This window comes from Plectrocnemia conspersa, unplaced genomic scaffold (genome assembly GCF_051122295.1).
Source record: "Plectrocnemia conspersa isolate PC_06_02 unplaced genomic scaffold, ASM5112229v1 ptg000006l, whole genome shotgun sequence".
In the NCBI taxonomy this organism is placed as follows: domain Eukaryota; kingdom Metazoa; phylum Arthropoda; class Insecta; order Trichoptera; family Polycentropodidae; genus Plectrocnemia; species Plectrocnemia conspersa.
Window position 1 is genome coordinate 4,657,451 of NW_028277170.1, and position 23,816 is coordinate 4,681,266.

The 23,816-nt window shown below is 30.6% G+C and overlaps 1 protein-coding gene across 4 annotated transcripts in view; it reads left to right on the forward strand.

Annotated features, from left to right (window-relative positions):
* The first annotated feature begins 2,386 nt into the window (after window positions 1-2,386).
* Window positions 2,387-23,816, forward strand: part of LOC148234076 (ras-related and estrogen-regulated growth inhibitor) — a 77,297-nt gene continuing 55,867 nt past the window's right edge. Inside the window, exons 1-2 of one of the 4 annotated variants that reach the window (XM_088187484.1) lie at window positions 2,387-2,452; window positions 10,841-11,081. In XM_088187484.1, the coding sequence (XP_088043610.1) occupies window positions 10,994-11,081 (88 nt within the window). In that variant the 5' untranslated portion in view covers window positions 2,387-2,452; window positions 10,841-10,993. Of the gene's footprint in view, window positions 2,631-10,840; window positions 11,082-23,816 lie in introns of all 4 variants that reach the window. The other 3 variants (XM_088187483.1, XM_088187482.1, XM_088187485.1) reach the window with 3 other exon arrangements.

Genomic DNA, 23,816 nt, shown 5'->3' on the forward strand with positions numbered 1-23,816 from the left:
TAAACTTAAGGACTAACATTGAGAAACATATTCTTAAATATAATTATAAGTCTATTATATATAAAATAATATTGCACTGCGGTTTTATTATAACTTATGTATATTTTAAAATTGCGCAAAATTTAAAACAAAAAATAGAAAAAAACAAAGCATAAATAATAATTAGATATGTTGCTAAAAATCATGCCAGTGAAAATTCAAGATCAGATATTGTAATAAACAGGAGTATTTTCTAGGATTTGTACCCATAGATAAGTGAGACACCTTTTTGGTTATAAGACATAAGTTGTTAGGCATGGCCTTTTTGTTTATAAGACATAAGTGAAGAAATGTACGATAACGGAACAATATGAAAGGTGTTCACAGTATGGTCCAAGACAAATCTGCGAGCATTCTACGTCTTGTGTAGTAGTCATTTATTAAAATAGTAAATGATATAGTTCTCACTAAAAGTTGCAATTTTTTAATATAGTGCAAACAATATACGTCTTCTTTTCATCTTCAACTTTAAGATCGGCGATCCTCTCAAAGTATGTAATAGGCTTAAAATTGAAACCTCTTGTGATACAAGGTGAGAAAGTTGAATATACGCGATAAAACCATTATGGTATCATAAAGGCTAAATATACAATGCATTTTTTTCACATATGGACACATCTGCACAAGACAAAGCTTCCGGTCTATTGAATTAAATTAAACAGTATAAATTTTGGGATAAATATTATCAGAAAATTATTGCGAAAAATATACTTTAAATAGAGCTAAACTAAATGATTCAATTGGTAAAGAATACTGAAGAGTATTTTGAAAAATCATGTTCAGATGACATTCTTAAACAAATAAATGTCAATGCGACAGAATTAGTCTCTGAAATTGTCGGTGAATAAAGTTTTAACACTTCGATGTAAACGTACAATAATAGACAATGCATAAAATTGTGAGTTCAGGGTACATTAATAGAAAAAATATATCCCCAAATGAAGTATTTAATTTCATCAGTGGTAAAAAATCATCAAAAACTATTTAAGATTCATAATGACTCATTATAGATTAAGTAGATTGATTAGTATATAGAATATGTATTCTTTTGCTATTGGTTTAAACATTTTTTTTTATTCATTTTGTGTTTATATATTTTTTATTGATTTTTAAAGATATTGTTTATTGTAATTTTGTAAAACCATATTTTTCAATACATATTAAATTAGTTCTTAACTTTCTTCCTTAATTTTGTGATAATATTATTTCATTGATTTTTAAAAATATGGCCTTTTTTGCTTTTTCATTTTTTTTTAAATATTTTTATATTTTATAAAATAATGTTTTATTTTTTTAAAATACCTACAAAAGTTCGGTGTCAAAAAATTATGCTTTAAAATAATATATAATATATAAAGGGCAGCAAAAATATTTTTTGCTCAGGGAGGCGAAAAAATTGGATCGTGGCCTGTTGATTCAACAGCAGGGAACATTAAGCGATCTACTACGAACCACAAGACTTTTTTTAACAGAAAAAAAGTAAAGAAATGTTTCGAGCAAAATCGTTGAAATTAATTAGAACATAATTTTTGTAAATAGTCGCTTATGACCTATAACCTTTCTAACGTATCATAACAGTTGACGAAACATAAGTGTATGGTTAATATACCATAAACAAAGGGCAATCGATTCAATTTTGAAAACCCAACAGCAAAAAACACGCCAAATTCGGTCGAATTTTAACGTTCTCTTTATTGTTTCATTTGATTTAAAAATTATAGTACTATGAATTCTTACCACCTGGTCGTATGGTCAATAATAAATATTACTTTTCAGTTTTACACTATCTGCGTGAGACAATCGCAATAAAATAACTATTGGAATTTATACAATAATAATGCACTGGCTCACACATCACTGCTAATTCTTGTATTTTTGAACAGTAACGACACCGTCGTGAAATCGTATCTCATAGTCGCTTGCTTTTTTTCCTGTTCCCGTAGATAATAAATATTTTGCCTAGCTTAGAATTTTGGAATTAAATATTTTTGTGTTATTGTTAATTGATCCCTAAATTTTGATAGTTATACATTTAAGTTAACTTCAATGTATATTTCGACAAGACGCGGTAAGATAAAGTATGTAGAAATAATTTATTTTAATTTTTTAATTGTGATTTTGCATTTGTAACTATCTAATAATGCTCTTTCTCGTGTAGTGAGCTGAATTTTGAATCGCATAATGCTAAGCTTAAGGATATTTTTGCCGGTACACCAGTTGAAAAACACTGGTCACTCTAGGAGTCTAGACTGACTTTTTCCATCACAGCCGACCTTGGCCGAGTGGGCCAAAGTTGAAGCTCAGAGTCGTCGACGCTAGGCGTCGGCTTTTGTATTTTTAGCTTCTGGTTTCGGTCGGTGCACATGCGGAACAGTGTCTCAGTGTCGAGTCCACTCATCGGCGAGGCGTACCGGTCTTTTGAAAAATATTTTCACGCGGTATCGCACTCGGCGACCGGTTTTCCAGCCCACTTCTTAGTCTTTAGATTCGTTAGGACGAGAAAAGTTTTTAGTGGTTGGTCGTGTTTCGAAGCGGTTGGTTGCCAAATCTAGTGTTTATCTCGGGTCTCATAAATCAGAGGTCAGACTCCGGTAAGTTCATTATCAAAAAGAGCGTCGTTGCCATCTGTCTGTCATTGATTCTATCTGCTCCGAGTGACTTGAAATTTTTTCAAGATTTTGCTAGCCAGAAGAAAATCTTGTCTCAGTAAGAAGTATTCATTTAATAGTCTTAGTTTGAAAACTACTCTCAAAATAAAGAGCATTGGGCTAATTACAGCACTGTTGTTAAGTTCTCTATAGATAACACATTCGTATTTTACTTCGAACGAAACACAGCGTTCATGGTCATCATTGTTGTCAATCAAAAACTTCAGTTTGGTCAATCTGAACTGCGGGTTTAGTTAACTGAAGTCCATTTCTGTTTCAGGACCAGATTTTATCCTAGACTACATTATGAAAATATAATTATCTGGTCTTTTAAACCTTCTTCGGGTTATATTTAATTTAATTTTGAGACACTCTTGTTTTCCGGATTGTGGCAATGCTCTGTGGTCACCCCGATTTATAAAAAGAGTGACAAGTCGCGCATTAATAATTACATGTCAGTAGCGTTGCTTTTAACACCTGCAAAATTATTTAAAATTATATTTCATAAATATATTTTGCATGCTTCTTGAACAGCAACATAGTTTCCGCTAAACTCGATCCACTATCACTAATCTAATGTTTTTTTCTAACTTTGTTTCATAATCATTGTACTGTGGTGTACAAGTGGACGTTATATACTCAGATTTTAAAAAGGCAATTGATAAAGTCAATCACGGTTACTTGTTAAGAAATATCTAATGTTAAGTTTTCTGAAGGTTTCATTAAGTTCGAATCAAATTAATTAACCGATAGATATCAGTTATTCAAGTGTGAAAACTAATTTTCAGAACGATATAATACCTCTACTGAAGTACTGCAAAGATCTAACTTCGGTCCATTGCTGTTTCTATTGTTAATTATTGACATAGAGACAGCAATAAATTACTCAATTTTTTATTGTATGCGAATGACTTGAAAATTTTCAAGAGAGTGCATTCGATTTCTGATTCCCTCGACCTTCAGGAGGATCTCAATTATTTATGTGTGTATGTATTTATACGTATGTATATCAGTGCATGTTTAAGTTGATATATAGTATATGTAAAGGTGAGCAAAAACTACCTCTTCGATTAAAAAATAAATAGCTTTTTTATTTGTGAAATAATATGGAACAGAGCGAACGAAAATTGTCACACTATTTTTGGAATATGACCGGGATTGGGATTCCCTCATTTAGGCAGCTTAATACCAGCAAGTTAAAAATCCTTATTGACCATACGACCAAGAGATAACTATTACGTTTTAGTCAAAGAAAACTGCAAGGAGAACTTTGACATTCGAACAAACTTGGTCATGGGTCTTCAAGGCGCTTGCATTGGAATGGTTGAACATATTTTGTCATCTGTTATGGCTCATTAATGAAGTAATAGGTTTTAATTGACGGTGCTACTTATTATTAACTGAACAACTTAATATACTATACAGTTGTAACCAAAATAAACAGTAAAGAGAATCTTTGCGATTTATTTTTGGATTTTGGTTCTTTAAAGCGTTTTTATCATTTGAGTTATATCATATCGACATTTGTTTTAATAACATACTTTACAGATTACAATCTTATAATCTATGCTAATGCTGTAATATGAATTCTTAGAGTCGCGTCGAGGTGTATACCTTCAAAACCACTTATTTAAGCAGCGGATAGATATTTAATACAATTTTTTTAAGTTTCACTTATTTATGGTCTTTGCGTTATTTTTAAATTTCTACTTATTTTTTGAACACCAACATTCGAAATTTCTAGTCCAGTGTTTCTCAACGTAAAAAGTTGCGACATTTGCGAATTAAATAATGTATTATGTAAAGTATATAAATTATTTTAATTGTAATTAAACTTATTCTGTAATTTAATATCTAATTTTTTGACTAACGAATCTATGAAAAATCTTGAAGCACATTTTAAGACGAAGCATAGAATTTGTGTGAATTATGATTTAAAGCAATTTAAGAATAAATTTGAAAAAATATCTTTATTTGTAGCGGACCACACAGGACCTTTCTTGAAACTCGCGTAATTACTGTAACCAAAAGTGAATTTTTAACAATAGTGCAATTCACGCAAAGATGAAATGAACTAAAGGGCTACATTATAAATAACACGCAAAGATTCTCCGGTGTATGTTATGAAACGGTCACAGAAAACAATATATCACCAAAAGACAAATATTCCCGTTACACATACACAATTATTCGACCTTGGAGATATCTATCAAGCAAATATCACTTTCTAAAGACTTATACTTGTTTCGTGTTCGAAGAATCGAATACAGCAATTGGCTGGATTATTGCTGCATTATTGTAATTGTTCAACAAGCTTTGTAGCCTGGACTCCGATGAGGAGAAGGCACTTTGAGTGTCGCAGTTTCCGGCAGACACTCGAAGAGAACAGCAGACCTGCGGATAACATACTGTCATGGAACCTCGCACCTGAGAGCAATCGACTCCACCATACGAATAGTGTAGCAGAAAGGGAGCAAATTCACGCCACCTACAAAATCTTCCAGCAACATCATCCATTCACCAGCTTCTCCACCACTGCTCGGAGAAAACATCAGTCGCAAAAATGTAATATAATCTAATAAAATTCTCACTAGTTTCCACCTGCACACTTAGGGCCCATACGCACTGTCGGCTAGCCGCCGGCGACTGTACTTTATATGGTTTTAAATGGGTGCATACGCACGCAGGCGCCGAGTCGCCGGAGCGTCAGGCGCGATCCTGCGCAGAGGTGATGCACAGGCGACTTGCCTGTCGCGGCAACCTATAAAAGCATGGGTTTAGATGAGTGCATTCGCACGAGGAGCGACTTTCGAGGCGACTTATACATCATTCACAAAAAATGGCTTCGACACAGAAACGCTCATCGTAGAAATTGAATCCCGAATCGTTTACAATAATTTTATATGAATATTGATAACGAAAAAAAAATATTGTGAAATAATATGCATAATTATTTTATATTATTTCTTGCTTCTCAATTTAAATTAATTTTATTAACATAATACAGATACATTTATAATTGCATTTGGGAAACAAAAAGCGTTTCATACAGGGAAATTCAATATTATATTGAAAATAAAATAATATTTTTTTCTCTTTAAAATTAATATTGCAATTTCTTCGCGAATGTACTACCCGACCTCGAGTCGCTCGGCTTAGCCGCCTAGCCTAGCTACCTGCGTTTTTGAGCCGGCGATCCCTAGTCGCTGGCGGCTAGCCGACAGTGCGTATGGGCCCTTAGGTTACTCAAGTCACACCCCCTGGGTTACTTAAATCCCGAAAAATTCATTATTCTCTGGACGAAGTGCTAACAAAAGTCGTACTTTTGACGTTAGTTATAAAATCAGGAAATAAATGCCAAAGATGTTAAAGAATTGCCACTAAGCAATAGAACTGTTAGTAAAAGAATATATGAGATGGCCAAGTATGTAGAAACATAACTAATTGATAAGTTGAGAGCAAGAAAATTCTCAATATTGATGAATAAATAAATTTAAACAGACAGTGAGACTGTATTGATGGCTTATGTAAGATATATTGACAATGGTGAATTTAATGAAGAGATGTTGTTCTGTGAAACATTGGAAACCACAACTGCTGCAATTTATATATACATAACACCAAATGCTGCAGATGGTGCTGCTGCTATGATTGGCAAGAAATGCTGTTGTTTAAAATAATGAAGGATGACAACTCAGACATTGTGTTATTTACAGAAAAAAATAGTTTCAAGAAAGTTTTTACTTGACCAAAGAGATATGTAATTATAAATGTATTAACTTTATCAAAACAAACTCCAAATGAAAACTTACCTTCATACAATTTTGTAAGGATATTAATTCTGAACACAACAGACTTTCTTCATGCAAAAAAAAAATGCTTTTCACAGGGATTGCCTAAAGAGATTCAGTAAATATCAAATAGCTTAATGAATCTCTTTTCGTATATTTTAAAACTATTTATCACTCCATATTATTACTATTATTATTAAACAATCTCCTGATGATTTTTTCCTCAGTACTTTAACTGTCCTTTTTTTATTTTATTTTTCTCTCTCATGGACGCCATGTTTTTTGTTACAAGGAGGAGATTAAGATTTTAGGATTTTATAACATGGCCCAAAAAGGTTAAGAAACACTGTTCTTGACGTACAATTTGCTAGTGTAACGATTGCTAATGGTAAAAAAAAACTATGAAGGGTAATAATTGAGCTGCCAAGATGCGAAACGAAGATAATCAACAGTGCTATAAAGTGGTACATTATAAATATGTGACATTTCCCATATAATGGTGTTTGGCAGCATTTCAAATGCGTTTAAGCATCTCGCATTATTTTCCATTACAATCCGCCAAAAATTTCGTACCTATATTAGATTTGTATGTTATATAATAAAGAGGATATTAAGACGTTAGATTTTCACCTTCCATATAATAATTAAGGGACACAGCCAGTAGTATGATATAAGATATTCGATTAGTTTATTTTTTATTTAAAAACAACTTATCAAAGAGATCGCTAATTATGCAGAATAAAATTCGTAATACGAGATTTTAATTTACCGATGAAACAGTGCAATAGTCGAAGCTCGTGCCAACTCTCCTGCTAGACTTTGAAGAGAATTTTAAGTAAAACTAGAAGCAGTAAAGTATTTTTTATTTATAGTGTGTCAATATAATTAACTATAATTCAAGATAAACGACATATTATTTTATAAATTAAATTAAAATTTAATATGCGCGTTAAAAAATTATTTGGTACGAATTGCTAAATTATTAATAATAAACAAATATTGCAAAAGCATACCGATAATTTTTAAGTGCAAATTAGTTTATATTCTTGGCCTAGTCAAGTCATATGGAATATTAAGTTAAACTCTTGGAATCCAGCAGGTGATTGCTTAACTGAATTTGGTCAGGCGGTTCAAGTGAATCTACTGCTTTTAATTTTAATTGAAGTCGAAAGTAAGGTGGTAGTGTTGTGTACGAACTAAGTGAAAGTATTGATGGAATTAATTAAATTCCGGTTCCGTCTTTGAAAGGATCGAGGAAGTGGAAGTCCTCAATTTTAATTATTTAACACTGGTCCGCAAGATTAAAAAATGCTAGGAAAACTTATTCGATCAGAAGTATAATTTTAATAATCATATACGATTTAACTTTGTGAGATTTGAACCCAGCTGTTTATACTTTTCTTTTATTTTCCTAGATCTGTTTCCTAAAAGCTTCTGATGGAAGTGATTCAGCATGGCCGTGATCCGTTTATATAATATATGATACACGCAATGTCTATTTTACTTTCAAATGTCATATCAAAATGATCTATATGCTGTTATGATTAGGATTTCGATTTATTTCTTAATTATGCTAAAGAAACTGTTCCTTTGACAAAAAAAGATTTTGTGGTGACCCAACCGCAATTAAGCTCTATTATTATTATATGTTATTTTATAGTAATTACATAATAATTTATTGACAACTCATATTATTTTGTAAATAATGTTAATTGTGAGACTTTTCTCTAATAAATTGACATATTTAATTCAATTTATGCGAGTTTTGCTTATATGTCATTCATATATTAACATACTTAGCTTATTATATATGTACGTATGCATAAACATGTACGATGGGATTTATTAAATGCAGCGAAATTTTCTGGATGCACACTTTCGTAACGAAAAAAATTATCAAATAACTTTAAAGAGCGAATATAATAATATCAAACGTGTCGGACCAACGTTATTTGTGATCGTCTCGGTCGATTCAGTCTTGAGGTCGCTGATCTAATTTTGATCACGGCCAAAAACTCAAAATTAATTTTAGAAGTTTTTTCTGCAACTTTTTCGCATTTTTAAAGAAAAAAATATACTATAAGGTATTATAAAACTGCACGATTGTATCCATTAAGCCAAATTGTATGATTGCATGAATGAATGAGTCATTTATTATTTTTGTCTTTTAACTTTTTTCATTGCAGAAATTTGAATATTACAATACTCACATTTTTGCAAATGGCATTGACAATACTAATAATTTAAACGCAGGTAATAGTCATTTGATGGCATAAAACATGGCTTTAAGCAATCACCAAATTGTGTAAAATTGCAACGAGCTGATTTAATAAGTATACACGTCGACGCGACTATAATTATTCGTAATTAAGCATATATTGCAGAAGTTATATATCTAGCCTTGTTTTTCCCTCACCCAGTTTTCTAAGATAACCAAATGAAATCTGTCTCGGCCGATAGCTTTTCTTAGTGTGATGCTCTAGATCAGTGTTTCTCAACCTTTTCACACCTGCGGATCACTGAAAATATAATAAACATTTCACAGATCATTAACGCATAACTTAAGAATATTAATTACATAGTAGTATAACACACTTTATGCATTTAAATGTTAAGTACACTTAAGCATAATCATTTTATTAAAGGAAACATTTGATGAGCGCATAATTTCGCGTAATGGATCAGTGAATTTGCTTCCAAGATCGTGTGATTTAACACCTTTAGATTATTTTCTGCAAAGTTATGTGAAATCGTTAGATTACGCCGATACACCAGAGACAATGGACGATTTTATTGCCGAAATACGTCCCCAGCTGATCAAAAAAGTTCCAAAATCATATTTAAACACTAATTGCATAAATTTATCTTTTCAATAAAGCTAATACCATGGCCATTACCAATATTTTAATTTTATTTTATAGTTCTATATCTCTAAAAAAAAACACCCATTATTATTATGAATTTCATGTGGCTTTAATTTTTTTTTAACGAAGACTTTCAATCGCAATATAGCGATAATCTTAAGGTACTGAATCAAATGGAATAGCCTGGTTTATCGATGCAAAAATCAATTAACCTACCACGTTATTCTTCCAAAGATATATGAGGATTGAATCTCGGATATTGAAACACTGCGTTAAAAATTGTATATTTTATTATATTATATATAATATAAGAAATAATAATTTTCATTTGATTCATAATTTTGAAATTATATTCCTCGTATTAAAAGTATATTTTTATCTCGCAGGTATATATTTGATTTTTGTAATTATTAATACGATTTCCCTGCAGGTATTATTTTTTTGCACGAACGCTTTCAATCGCAATATGGCGATCATCTTCAGGTGCTGAATTGAATGTAATGTTTTTTATTTTCGTCGAAACAAATGAAAATCTTAAATTATGAATCAAATGAAAATTGTTATTTATTCTTTTTTTATATACAATATAACGAACATTTTTTAACGCAGTGTTTCAATATACGCGATTCAATCCGCTTATATCTTTGGAAGATCAATGTGTCTGTAACAATCGATTTTTGCAAGGATGGATTAGGATTTTTGCACCGAAAAGAACAGAACAATGTTTTTAAATGGTACTATTCTTTTACCTTGATTAATCACGGCAGAATATTTGATTTGCACATATACTTGCTTAACTGAAAATTGTTTTATTGCGCTTCTAACAAGTATTATATTTGCGACAAATTAAATCTCACTCTCAAGTGTAGTCTTGACATAAAAAAATAATTTAAGCTTACTTTATTATATTATTTTTTATTATATTGAGGTTGGCCATCATGACAGCGTTTTTTATTTTTAATGCAGAGACCTCGAGCTGCATCCGAAACAATCAAGTTTATCAATCAGGAGATGCGTCTTCTTACCGCATTTCATATTTCTTGTACTGTTTTAGAGGATAGACGTAGGATTTCACATTTCTCTTTTCTCATGAATTCGAACAATTATATTTTTGACTCTATCCATGAGATTTTATATTTTATAATTTAAAATTGTTGTAGTTCTTAAACTAACTATAATTATTATAAATATTAAAATATAAAATGAGGTTGTTTTATGATTACACTATAATGTGCTAGAATACGATATCAATCATAAATAAAAGTTATGTTATTTATCTGTATCTCGTTGCTTTGATTTGATTTCTTAATATGTATCTTGAAATGGCGTAGCAGTAATTAATCGACACGTGGTCTGGCAACTCACCGTTCTGGCACCGCACATTCCCTATAATCGATCAGATTTTTTACTGCCTTCACAAATACGTATATTTATGTACTTGCCAATCGTGGTACATGTGTATACATGTGTTCTAATTCAGTTTGGATGTATGTAATAGCTTCGGCGGTCTTTTGGCGTCGGGACGCCATAAGTGCTCGGCAGGCAAGGACGCCTTAGTGGCATGTAAACACAACGATCGTGTTATTATTAAACGTCCAGCAGTAGTGCGGTGAGCTGGTCGTGCTAGACAGATGAGCTCTGACGAATCGAGATGACATCGCGCGGCATCAGAAGGAAGAAGTCATCACTTTCGGAGGTGAAGGTGGCTGTCATCGGCGCGCCTTCGGTCGGGAAAAGTGGTAAGTATGCCGATTTTTTTGTATATATTTTTTCACGACATTTAAGGGAAGCTAGAATTAATAAGCAAAATTACAGTATACCCATATGTTCCAATTTAAAAAATTATAGCTTTACACAGCATGTCAAAACTTGTTTCAGTTTACTAGAATAACAAGGTTTAGAGGTGAATCAAATATAATATTAACATGCTAAGCTAGATTATATATTTTACACTTGATTAGGATTTTAGAATACATGGTATGATTGCTGGAAAATGTCATTTCATAGTATTTATGTTAATTTTATATAAAATTGTATATGTACACACTATATACAATAGCAATTACAAAGTTTGTTTTGCGGTTCTTTTTTTAAGCAGGAAAAATATCAATTTTTCAATCATATTGTAACGTATGATATTAAGGAAAGTACAGTAGATATTTTATGACAAAAAGTGGGCCATACAATAGTTGAGTAGAAATAGGGCTTAAAGCATGACATGAAACCAGAAAATCCCAAAAATCCCTAATGACAATTTAGTGGCAGACAAGACAACTAGCAGTATAATATAGTGATTCCGTAACAGTTGTAATCTTCGATACATGAATTTGAAAAATTAAAGAGCTCTGGTTTATATTGTAGTTTTTTTCTTTATCTGTTATGTTTTCAATTGAGTTAAATGAACTTAGTATTGCTCGTGTTTAATACCATATATCGTAAGACAACTAGCAGTATAATATAGTGATTCCGTAACAGTTGTAATCTTTGATACATGAATTTGAAAAATTAAAGAGCTCTGGTTTATATTGTAGTTTTTTTCTTTATCTGTTATGTTTTCAATTGAGTTAAATGAACTTAGTATTGCTCGTGTTTAATACCATATATCGTAGATATATGAAGTTATAAAAATGACTTGTCTTTCACTTATTCAATATTATTTTGTAATAATTATCTGATCATATATCTACATTATTTTATTATTTTTTTTCATATATAAATTCGCAGCAGATATTCTGTAAACAGTTTTGTCAGAGTTATAGTTTGATAGCCATAGTATTAAAAATATGCATTTAAGATATTCAATAGAAGTACGATTAAATCTTTTGTAAATAGCAAAGTGCTTAAAACCAATCACTGGTTTGTGTTAGTTATCGCTTCACTGAAATGCATCCATAATAACATGATTTATGGCTTAAAGAAATAAACATTTTTTCTTAAAAATTAGCAGTCATAACAAGTTGTTTTTACAAATGCTTAATAAAAATTGGAAAATGCATACTTTAAAATTAAGTACAAGTTGCTGGTTTATAACTAGTTTTAGTTTACAACAGGAAATTAATTATTTTTTATATAATAAATAATATAATAATTAAGATTAATTAATGAAAAATACATTAACCTTTTATATAGGCATTGAAATATTAATTTGCATATATAAGTGGGTGGATAAAGACTTTTAAATTACATTTTTAAGAGGTAAAAATAATTAACGAAGCTATATATATTTATAAAAAGTACAGTTTTCTTCTAATGGGTTTTAAAAATCGTATTAAATAATTGGCTATATAGTGACAATTATAAGTGATTTTTTCACTCGTATATACTCCAAAACTGGAAGCCAAGACTTTGATATCGTGCTACTGACATCTCGTTTGTTCATTGGAATATTTTTAGCTGTAGTCTTTGTGCTGTTAAAGTCAACTTTGTTGTCATTCAGTAAATTGGAAATTCGAATTTTTTATACACAATTCGAGGCAACGGATAAGTCACTCTTTTAACGTAGCATTTTTCGTTTTAAAAATAGATGCACTCTCACACTGTAACAAAAATAAAAACAATATATGTTGTTTAAAAAAAATATTAATCAATTCACTGTGATTATTATTTTCAACGCTCATGTTAAATGTGTGCTTACGAATCGGTTAAACAATTTTTGAAAACATTAGGCTTAAGTCCCACAAAGCTATATCGTGTTTGTGAGATTAGATTCAAATAAGTGATTTCCATGTTTTTTCTAATCTCACGGATTAATATCGTGTCAATTAATTGAAATCATAAAATGTAGATATATATTTAGTTAAATATTTTTGTTTTGGTCCAAATTATCTGCATCTGTCAAAGGATCGAGGAGTAGAAGGTATGTTTGACTCCCAATTTCTCGATGTTATTTAATTGGAATCCTGTCACCTCAGCATTTCAGACAAAACTTCCACCCGCAACTCACACACAACACTACTGATTTGGATATACGAAAATTCAATCAAACTTGCACTAAGCGGAGTTACGCCGAATCTACCGTGGCGATCATTAGAAGACAGAATAAAAAGAGTTTTCTTTCGACTTTCCGATCTGACTTTGAATTTCAAAAGTTTTTTTGTGACATATTTAAAATTTTCATACTTATATAGCCTCATTAAAACTACTTTTAATAGTAAGGAAATTCGCGTTTGAAATGTTATGTTCGAGGCTTTCTGGGTTGACTTACTAAGTTTTATTGCCTCATTAGTTTATTATTAAAATTTAATAAAATATTTAAAAAATAACCCCTAGGTGCTAAAAAAATCTTTGTGAAATTAAACTTTTAAGGAACATTTGGCTTCCGATAAAATATCTACCTAAGGCAATACGCTTTGATTCACAGACTATATAAATATTAAGCTCCTATCTGTTACGCTTAATACGCTCATACCTCAGAAGTAAATGTTTTTTTTTAATAAATAACGAATTTTTGGATTTCCTTATGAGAAGTTTGCTCGAGTCGCTACTCTTATATACGAATTAGCTCTAAGCTTAAATTTATTTAACCCACCAAAGGCTTGCCCCCATTGCGGCCTCTAAGTCAATACTCAACACAAATAATAGAATCCTAATATACAATAAATTAATCAGATCTAAAATTAAATTGAATAAATATAACATAAAATAATATAAATTCACCTTTTTTATACTAATCCTAAAAATAACTTAGTGCTAAAAAACTCTTCCCAAGCTCACTAAATGCATTAATCGATTTGGTATATTCACTTTCAGAATATCCATCGCACTATTTTAGTGGCTATATGGTCCAATAACATTTTATTGCTAAATTTGAAGAAAAACCGTTTTCGGATTTTATCGATTTAGTTCAAATTTAGAACAACAGCAGGTGCCACGGTCGTCATACCATCTAGGCGGATATTTTCTGGAAAGGTTTTCTTCAACTAAGGATTTAGGAGTGACTTTCGAAGAACGTTGGAAATTTAGCCAGCACATTGCAGAGACTCATAGCAAATCCTTAAAAATGCTCGGTTTTATCTTGAGAAATGCGCGTTACTTCAGGAATACTTTAGTATTGCGCACTCTTTATGATACTCTAGTCCGCAGCATACTAGAAACTAGCTCCATCATTTGGATCCCAGGCGTAATGAATCAATGTAATGAATTGAAGCTGGAAAAAGTACAACGTAAATTTCTTCGATATTTATACTTGAAGGAATACGGGTATTATCCGTTCTTGTTTCCCAGTGCTTTTATTTTGGGAGCCCTGGGATACGTTTCTTTGTCGACTCGCAGAAGTGTTTATGTAATTAAACACTTCTGGAAATTGCTCAAGGGCATCGTAGACAATCCTTCAGTGCTCGAGCAGCTTCAAATGTGGGCTCCTGAAGGTGGATATAGTTCTCGGTCGCGTCCACTATTCTTGCCTGTTAAGTGTAGAGCTGGAGCACTTGCCAACTCTTCTCTGGCCAAGGCCATTTATCTGCTCAATTCTGTCCATAGTAATATTGACATTTTCTCTTGCACTTATGGAGTTTTGGTTCAATTCGTATGGGACAATGCACACCTGTTGAGGTGATTTGTGTCTGTTGTTTTGTCTTGTTTATATTTGTATGTATTATGATGTATTAGTACTTTTGACTATCGTGACGCATTAGGTTTGCCTGTCAGGTCACGATGGTTATAATTTTAATAAATAAATAAATAAATAAATAAACACTAAATATGGATGGAATAGCATTTTGGTAGAGGTGTGAGATGTTTGTGATTCCTGCAACTATGAAATAATAATACATATTTCGACCAAAGCTCAATTCATATAAAACAATAGCTTAATTCTATTGAGCGTGAGACTGAAATCTATCGCAATTACGCATTAAAAGCTTAATAGAGTCACTTGCAAATATGTATTTCTAATGGATCTAAACAAATAAATCAGTTTTTATTAAAATATACAAAGAGCAATAAAGTGCTGACAATTTTGTGGAATGTACGATTTTTTTATTAATTTTAAACTATTATTACATCAATAGGATGACCTAGCTAGATTTTATTTTAATTATTCATGACGATATTAATCCGTAAAATTAAAGAGATCTAGAAAAATCCAATCTGTGATGATCGAACGGATTTATAATTATGTAAAAATTATTAATTTCTAACTCTCAGACACAATAGTTATTAAAAAAAAAACACTGGGGTTTTTAATGTTATTCAAATGCAAGTCTTTGGTAGTCACTGAATAATATAACTGCTATCGTGCTCGTATATGATCATTTAAATATGACTCACTGAATTCCTATATATTTAAAAATCATTTGTGAAATAGCCAAAAAAGTAAATAATGTAAAAATGATATCATTCATTACAATCACTAACAATTTTATTAATGCATATACAATATTTAAATAAAAGTAAATAATATTTGAAGCAAAAACTTGCATAGTTTACGCTTAGATAAATATTTTTAGACCAACTTTATCATCGCTCCAAATAAACATAAATTTGAGGTCAAGTTTTGTTTGTTAGAAGAAAAAAAATCAAAAAGATTTACCTTTGGCACGAGTTTCGAGAGTTGTTACATCTGATTCAACAACTTAATTTCGCATCGAGAGTTAAATCGACATGTAGTGTATAAATATTTATATGGCACGTCTAGTCTTGTAAATAAACACGTGTAACTAAACATAAAAGTGTCAGAATTATTAAATATATTTTGACTTTGATCTTATGCGTGGGTTTTCAAAATCTTTAATATTACCGTTAGCTTTAAAATAAAAGATCGACAGACGATTCTTTGAAAACGTTTTGACTATATAAAGAGTACAAAATGAAATTATGTGGAAAAACGTTAAACATCTCTCATATATTTTTTTCAAAAATGAACAGTACCTACCACTATAAATGTCATTGATTAAAAAAAATATATAATATATAATATAATATATAGTATAATAATTGTTTGTATATTGGATCATGACTTGTAATAATAAATTACAAAGAAAACTTGTCTATAAAAAAATATATTGGCCTATCGAATAAGTGTAGTATTTAAATTAACCTTTGTAATTATCGGACGATCATCCAACGTGGGGCACTGAAAATATTTTTACTAACAGAGACAATTTGATAGTGCAGCGCAAAACTAATGCAATTGGCCTTCAATTTGCCTTTATTGCAGCGCATGTCACAGCTTCTAATTTTCTGCACACAAAAAGAAAGTCGTATACTTTGCACGAAAATACGATTGTGTGCTGTTTTTGTTTCTACCTGCGTTGCAATAACGGCTATTATCGTTATGCAGAGGCCGTTAATAATATTACACGTATATTTTTTTTATTTAGTGATATATTTATACAAAAATTATATGTTTAAAAATACAATTATTTAAATTTAAAAATATAAATTAAGTTAAGTAAAAATACTGAATTTGTAAAGTCATATATTTATAAAAATATTAAGCAAACAATCAATTTTTTTTTGTATAAAATCAATCAATATCCTCTTTACACGTCAGCTATTATTTTATCATTATGTCATAATAGGCATACTTGTAGATGATGCAATTCGAACAGGTGCCTCTAATTGAATGAAATTTATATTTTTGGTTTTTATTGACACCATTTTTGAGAAGATAGATTGTTTGGAATAGCAGCAATTTTTTAATAGCACTTTCATTCAATTCCGAATATTCCTAAGTATCACCCATTTTGATCCAAAAAACATCCAATGATTCATTCTCAAAATTTTTTTTAAAAGTTAACTTGCACGATAATTCAATCAATGCTGAGATATTTCGTTGTCTCGCTTGTTCGTGAAGCGGTAATGCTTGTTTCAAGGTTTTTTGTATGGATCACAGCCGGCAACAAATATAAATATTTCAGCGCATTTCGCATAAAATATATAAAAAATAATAATATATAATACAACAGTACCTTGTTGTCAACTTCTACAATACGATTGTATTAGTTTCGTGTGCGTGTTTTTTGGATAAAAAGTGGATGCTGTGGCGTACGCCTATTGATTTTCTGTTTTTACTTGTGACGGCTGATTAAAAGGTCATTGTTAGGACTCCTGTATAGAGATAAATGATAATTTTTTTTGTGAAAACTTTATCAAATAAGGATTCCACAAACGTTTTGCGGATTGAAAGAATCAGTTCAATATAAATTTAATATTAAATACATTTTTTTTTATAAAAAATAAAATTGTGTAAATGGTTAAAAGTCACATATCGCGATCATTAATCAAATTCAGCAGAAAATCTGACTTGAAACACGGCCCAATTAAATCTAATCTACACACACACTCACGCATACATGATAAAAGATAAGAGTATACCAGGAGAGCCTTGAAGGATACTCTTCCCCCGGGAAGACTTTCGGGAAGTTGAGGGTTAATTCGCCCCATCTCTCTTTCCAGGTCCGAGCCAATAAACAAAACAAAACGGGAATATATTTCATTCTAGGCTACGGACTCGGATAAACACACAAAACTGATTTCTTAGCCCGAAAAAATATATGCGTGAGTCACTGCCAATTATGCTTGTTTTTTTCTTCAAAAGTCAGATCTCGCTTTATGCAAATAAGTTTTTTGCTACACAGATATGATAATTTAAAATTACTTTCTGATTTTTAGAAGCACGTCCAATTTTGTTCGATTTATATATATACATATATTTATTAATTTATATCAGCTAAAAATATTATTATATTATATAATTAAAAGTTGTGTCTTTTTACCGTATACTTTTTTTACGTATAGCACCTGAATTAATTCATTTTTAAGTATTGCATCTCTATTGATTATTAAATAAATAAAATATCTCAATAGCACAATATTTTATAGCTAAATAAAACATAAGAACATTCTTTTCAACATTCCAGTTACTGAAGCATCTTTTTACAATTTAAAGCATATTTTTAAAATATTTGATTAATGTTACGCCTATCGCCCTATATTGTAATTTTACATTACTTTATTTTTACCATAAAACTACAAATGTGTATGATAAGTTGCGTCTTAAAATCTCTTTGTCGTCTCAAAACTCATATCGACTCAAGATAACGGACTGCTGGACCAAATGTAACAGTCGAAGTAGAAAGACTGGTGCCGCGTCGGTCTATGTCTAGAGTAGAAACTGGGCCGCCTGTATCGATTTGGCATGATAGTGCTTAAATTCGAGTATATTTTGAAGTGATAAGTAAATAAGCAATTCTTCTGCGGTGGCGTTCTGACGTACATATTTTCGAAAACATAAGAGAAGATATCTTGAGCAACAATTCTCTGGTCTCCATTTGATATCTTTTTGCGTCATAACAGATTTAGCTGGTGCTGGATTATTATCTTACAATAGATTAACTCTTGCAAGATTAATACACCCAAACATTTGCCCTACAAAAAACAGTTTTTATTGGATTTTTTGTTTGTTTGAATCTCATTAATACTAGGCGCGTATGGTGAGATACATTCCCTTTCGCTCAGTCACGTGCTAAGTGATGAGAGTGAGTGTGAAGAAGTGGGCGTGCGGAACGCATGTAACGCAATCGAAAAAATTGCAATTTTTCTCTGTTAGTCACCATCAATGTTGATAAAGCTACAACAGATATAAACATCTGAAAACTTTGAATCAACAAAATCTAATAATTGCATGACTTAAAAAATAAAACTACATAAAAAATATAGAATTTTAATGATGTTTACGTATTTTTTTGCGTTATTTACAATATGTCTTATGAAAATAATCAAGTTGATTTTTTTACGCTTATTGTTTTTAAGCTTCAAACTATAGTGTACTGCTTGAAGTTTGTGTTCTATTAAAGCATTATACAATTTTATATATTTATATCAGATAATATATTTATGTATATTTTACCTTATTGAAAAAAATATAAATAAAGTAAAATATTATATTATTGTAATTTAATTTTTCATAAACAATGGATCGCCTTTCGTGGCCAGACAAAGGATATTTACACTAGACGCAGAATGTTTACTTTCAATCTTATTTGGGACGCTTTACATAAATTTGAACATATTGTGCAATGAAATAAACCTTAGATGTATAAAAATATACATTACATATGTGGGCGTAATAATAACACCCCTCGTCAAACACAATATTTATTTATTATTATAAAAATATATTATTAATAATTATATAATGTATTTCCATCTACATCAAGGGTGTCCAACCGCGTTATTTAAATTTAATATTTATTTTTAATTACAGTGTAATCCATATTACCGGTGACTCAATTACAATCGTGCTTTTCATACAAAAAAAAAACAATATCATATTATTCATAATGTGAATTACTGAGCAGTGAAACAATACCTGGTTTAAAAAAGAAAGTATTTTAATCATATTTTTTGTATGCTTCATAGATAATATAATAAACGTACTCTTCAAAAGAGAAGCGCAGTATATAAATATTTCACTATGCTGTTATAAACTTATCTAAGTTATAAACACTTGATTAAATAATTCTTTAATTACATTTCTGATTTAAAATCTATAGATTATATCTGCAATTTTGCAGACTGTGTCGATGTAGACTGAGAATAGAGTAACAAATATAATGAAATGTAGTTGCTGTTCTCTAAAATTTTAAACTTTACTTTCGAAGGCATAAAGCTATGTATATTGGTAGTATAGATTGCACTGTAAAAACGCCTTATTTAAAACGCCTTATTTAAGACAAATGGGCGATTTCGGTCAATTGGCGACAGTTATATGGGTGACAAAATTTTTAAAAAACTTGCACGCTTAGCTTTATTGTAAATATTAGTAAAATATAAATTAAAACGAAAAAGTATAATAAATGAAAAACAAATTTATTTTAAAATTATTAACTCATATTATAATTATATTAATGCAATACCACGTAAATTTTGTATGAAATTTTCTCTATTGTACCTCAAAACCTTTATACCAATTATTTGGTCAGCTTCTTCGTAACTAGGGCATCCAAATACCCGGCCAAATTCATTACCCGGTTCTACGGGTATTTCACGAAAAAGAACCGGGTACCCGGTTCGGTTCCGGGTAATTGTTGTAAGCCGTTAAGAGTCTAATTTTTATTATATTTGAATCTTTAATTAAATATGAGATGATATATTTAATTTTACTTTAATAATTAATATCATTTTAAAAAAAAATAAGGTATTGAAATAAAATCAATATATTATGTACTTATTAATCAAAATATTTTTACATTCCATCGTTAGGTACATATATACATATACTTGTAACAGTACAAAACCGAAATATTTATTTTAACACATATTTGGCAATAATAATACTAATTGCACGTGAAAAATACAGAGGAAATAAATTTTATTAAAATTATAAAAGAAATTAGATGATTGTATTTATTATATGTATTATATGTAGGTAGAGAAACAAAGCTTATTTTAGTGATGTTCTTTTTGTAAAAAGTTGTATTTTAAAAACACTAACGAATCTAATGTGTTATATTTTCACCCTACAACGCATTAAAATTTATTTTTATTTACAACTGCATCCTTTCAAAATAATCCTTATCTATGCATTCGCTTATCTCGAAATCTATAGGCCGCTAAGTGCTGTCCCTTTTTTTGTCGTTCAAAGACGTTAGTCGTTTAAGAACGCCGATTTGGCTCTTCCATTTAATTTGAAGTAATGGAAAAAAATATTTAAATGAAATTAACCGGATACCCGTGAAAAATTACCCGGTTTTCGGTTCCATGAAAAACACAGCGGGTACCCGGGTACCCGGTTATGCCTGGTTCGAATGCCCTATTCGTAACGTCTTATTTGCGCTGATGTTCAAAACCTACTATAGTTCTCTCATAATCAGCATTCATCAACAACGACAATTGATAAAAATCTATAAATTTAGATGACTTGAACTGCTACAAAAGCTCAATTGCAGTTTCCGATAACTTGCCTCGGCAAAATTATTGGTCTTATCGCTTCCGTTTAATGTTCTATGATAAACAGACCAAACGTTGGATGGAATAATCGGTGGAGCCTTACTTCTATTATTTCCTAGGCGACCTATATAGGCGTTCATAAACCATTTAAAATGATTCTCAAGTTCAAAAAAAGCATGTATTATATCTTGTTCTGAAACGAAAGCAAGTGAAGTAATCATTTTTGGATTTAAAGCGAATCGTAATAGTACCTGGGCAAAAGATTACATGAATCTAAATGCTTTCGAAGATTTTGTACCAGATTAAAAAAACATTTTATTTTTCATATAAAATGATTTTATAAACGTTTTAAGAGTCTTATTAGGTAATAAACAAAATAAAGCAGGGAAAACAAAGCCTCCATCCTTTCTAGCCAAAATGACAAAAATTAAGAAAATAAAGGGGGTGAAAGTAAAAATGTGCCATTCAAATAATTCTTTCATGCTTTGGCTCCACATTGCATACATTTGACGATCAAAAATTAAGATTCTCATTGGGTAGACTTGTTCTGATCCAGAATCAATTAAAAAAAAAAACGTTAAAATTGTGATTGACTGAATTCATATTTTAAATATTCTACAGGAATAATAAATGCTTTCCTAAAAGCAGGTATCACAAGGACACTCTGCGCTAGATCTGGGTTATTAGAACTACTCTTATATAGCTTAAAATCGATAACTGTAAAATATGCAATTTTCGGAAATTCCGAAAGTTTGTTCTCACAGTAATTTCCAAGAATATCACATAAAGGGCAAAATCAACGATAAACATTTATCAGTAGTGATGTTAAAATTACCGGCTTAAGCCAAAATGTTTTATGATATCGGGTAACTCTCACAAGTTCTTGAATAAAAAAATCAAACAATCAAACAAATATTTTATGATTTAGTAAAAATATATATTCTATGTTTTGTTCAGACCGTATAAGTCTTTTCTAAAAAATATTAGTAATTTTCATTTTCGTGTGTACGTATGTATATATTTTAATATGTAGTAAATCATGTTAATTAATTATTTAATAATAGGGTCATGTTACTATATAAAATAATAAAAATATGCAATATTAAAAAGCACAGATGTTTCTATTGTAGGTAGCATATGTATGACAGATCTGGCATATTATTTTTTGACTCTGTTAGGGAATCTACATACTATTTATGTAAACACATGATTTGCTAGGTATTTTCAAACCGTATACCATAATGATGGGTCACATTTAGAGTTAAATTCTAATTACGATGAGACTCATCGTTCATGGTCATCTTTGTTATCAATCAAAACCTTTAGTTTGGTTGATATGGAATATGGATTTAGCAGACTAAAGTCTATTTTTACCTCGGGACCAGATTTTATTCCAGACTACATTCTGAAAGGATGCAAGTCTGGTATTTTACAGCCTCTAAAATTTATATTTAATTTAATTTTGAGATCCTCTTGTTTTCCAGAATTGTGGAAATGTTCTAAAGTCACTCCGATTCATAAAAAAGGTCCCAAATCTCAGATTGACAATTACAGGCCAATAGCTTTTATCTCATCACCTGCAAAATTATTTGAAATTGTTTTGCATAAATACATTTTTAATCATTGCCGGTGTATGCTTCTCGACCAACAACATGGCAATCTCGATCCACTGTCACTAATCTAATGGTTTTGTCTAACTATGTTTCAAAATCATTGGACTCTGGTGTACAAGTGCATTTGATAAAGTTAACCATGCTTTACTTGTAAAAAAGTTATCTAATTTCGGGTTTTCTGAAGATCTCATAAATCTATTCTCAAATTACTTGACCAATAGATATCAATTCGTCAAGTATAATAACTCCTTTTCAGAACGATATAAGACCCCTACTGGAGTACCTCAAGGATCCAATTTAGGTCCATTGTTGTTTTTATTGTTCATTAATGACATAGAAACAGCAATAGAGCATTCAGATTTTTTATTATATGCAGATGACTTGAAAATTTACAAGAAAATGCATTCGATTTCTGATTCCCTCGACCTACAGGAGGATCTCAACTCTATATGGAAATGGGCTTGCTATAACCAATTGCCTTTCAGTGTAAAGAAATGTCACACAATTTCATTTTCAAGGTCATTAACGCCGGCAAAATATTCATACCATCTAGGCGGATATTTTCTGGAAAGGTTTTCTTCAACTAAGGATTTAGGAGTGACTTTCGAAGAACGTTGGAAATTTAGCCAGCACATTGCAGAGACTCATAGCAAATCCTTAAAAATGCTCGGTTTTATCTTGAGAAATGCGCGTTACTTCAGGAATACTTTAGTATTGCGCACTCTTTATGATACTCTAGTCCGCAACATACTAGAAACTAGCTCCATCATTTGGATCCCAGGCGTAATGAATCAATGTAATGAATTGAAGCTGGAAAAAGTACAACGTAAATTTCTTCGATATTTATACTTGAAGGAATACGGGTATTATCCGTTCTTGTTTCCCAGTGCTTTTATTTTGGGAGCCCTGGGATACGTTTCTTTGTCGACTCGTAGAAGTGTTTATGTACTTAAACACTTCTGGAAATTG